The following is a 1325-nucleotide window of genomic DNA, read 5'->3' as shown; positions in this document are numbered from 1 at the left end:
GAGAAACCATACTTTTGGTAGGAATCTTTTACCCTTTTCATGATTATTATCAGGAGGAAGCTGCAAAAGCTGTAAATCTTCATAAAATAGATCAGGAAATTTTCTTTTCAAAACTTGTTGAATCTTCTAGCTTTGAACTACTACTTTGTTTTGGAATCGATAATTATCTAAGGTCCAAACGTGAGGAAGTCAAAGACCTTTGCGTTCAACTAGTACGCCATTTAGTTAAGTCAAGCGGGTGATTCCGAACGTGATAATTATTGCAATTACATACGTTATTGGTTATTTGAGCAAATAAGTGTAATTTATACTAGCGAATCTACAAACATTGATGATGAATCTTTTTTTAAAAAACTTATTGATGCATGGAAAGTCATTAGCACTGCAAGATTAAGTGGCAAATGTAATCCGGGGAATATAAAAGGTGTTAAATTAAATGAATTAAAAAATAGGATATTTTCGTATATTTATTTTAAAAATCTTGAAAAAATTAAAGGAATTAATACTGAAAATGGAAATGATTGTGATATGTATTTTTCATATCTTAAGAGTTTTGAGCCAATACACGACGGATATAAGAATGAGCATTGTGGGAAGTTAGTTGATTCATCATCGAATGGTACTGATTATTTTTCTTGCACAGATAATTCTGAGCTGTCGTCTCTCATATCTAAATTACAAAAATGTAAAAATGAAGATAAAACAAATCCGAATATAGTTGTTCCTGACCCCGCAAGGAGTAATGGTGTTGCAGTTCAAGCAACTGCAGGAGATCAAAAAGTTTCAGAAGGTGCAAAAGAATCAAAAGCTTCAGTAGTCGTAGCAAGCCCATCGAGTTCGTCAACTAGTGTAACTACATCAACTGAAGTAAGTAGTCCCAAAACAGTAATTCCGCCAAGTCCAGTAACAACCACAGTATCTGTAACTCAACCAATAACAACAACAACGAAGGAAACATCAACAAGTATTGCCACTACAACAAATACAGTAACTACAACAAGTACAAGAAGTTCATCGAGTAATGGAACATCACCATTATGGTCATTTGTTTCGGGTTTATGGGGTCTAACAAGTTCACCACGTACATCAAGTGCAACAGGTTCGACGGATACAGTAACCACAAATACACCAAGTGCAGCAGGTTCAATAAGTTCAACAGGTCCAGTAGGATTAACACGTCCATTGGATGCAGCAGCCGTACCTGGAAAATCTTTGAGTTCCCTGCCGCAAGGAAGCCCTGGATACGTTCCTCACACAGTATCAACATATAATTCAAACAGTAGGGGGGATACAAACTCTGCGACTATTGCGGATGTTCCTGGTAC

General features: G+C 36.2%; 1 protein-coding gene across 1 annotated transcript; it reads left to right on the top strand.

Annotated features, from left to right (window-relative positions):
- Positions 1-225: 225 nt before the first annotated feature.
- Positions 226-459, top strand: PCYB_006840 (CYIR protein; the record flags this gene model as incomplete). Its single annotated transcript, XM_004228105.1, has 1 exon — positions 226-459. A coding segment is annotated over one exon (234 nt), but the record flags the coding sequence as incomplete, so codon positions are not given.
- Positions 460-1325: the final 866 nt, after the last annotated feature.

Source organism: Plasmodium cynomolgi (assembly GCF_000321355.1).
Source record: "Plasmodium cynomolgi strain B DNA, scaffold: 1110, whole genome shotgun sequence".
Taxonomy (NCBI): domain Eukaryota; phylum Apicomplexa; class Aconoidasida; order Haemosporida; family Plasmodiidae; genus Plasmodium; species Plasmodium cynomolgi.
Note: the sequence above shows the minus strand (reverse complement) of the source record. Positions and strands in the feature narration are given on the sequence as shown.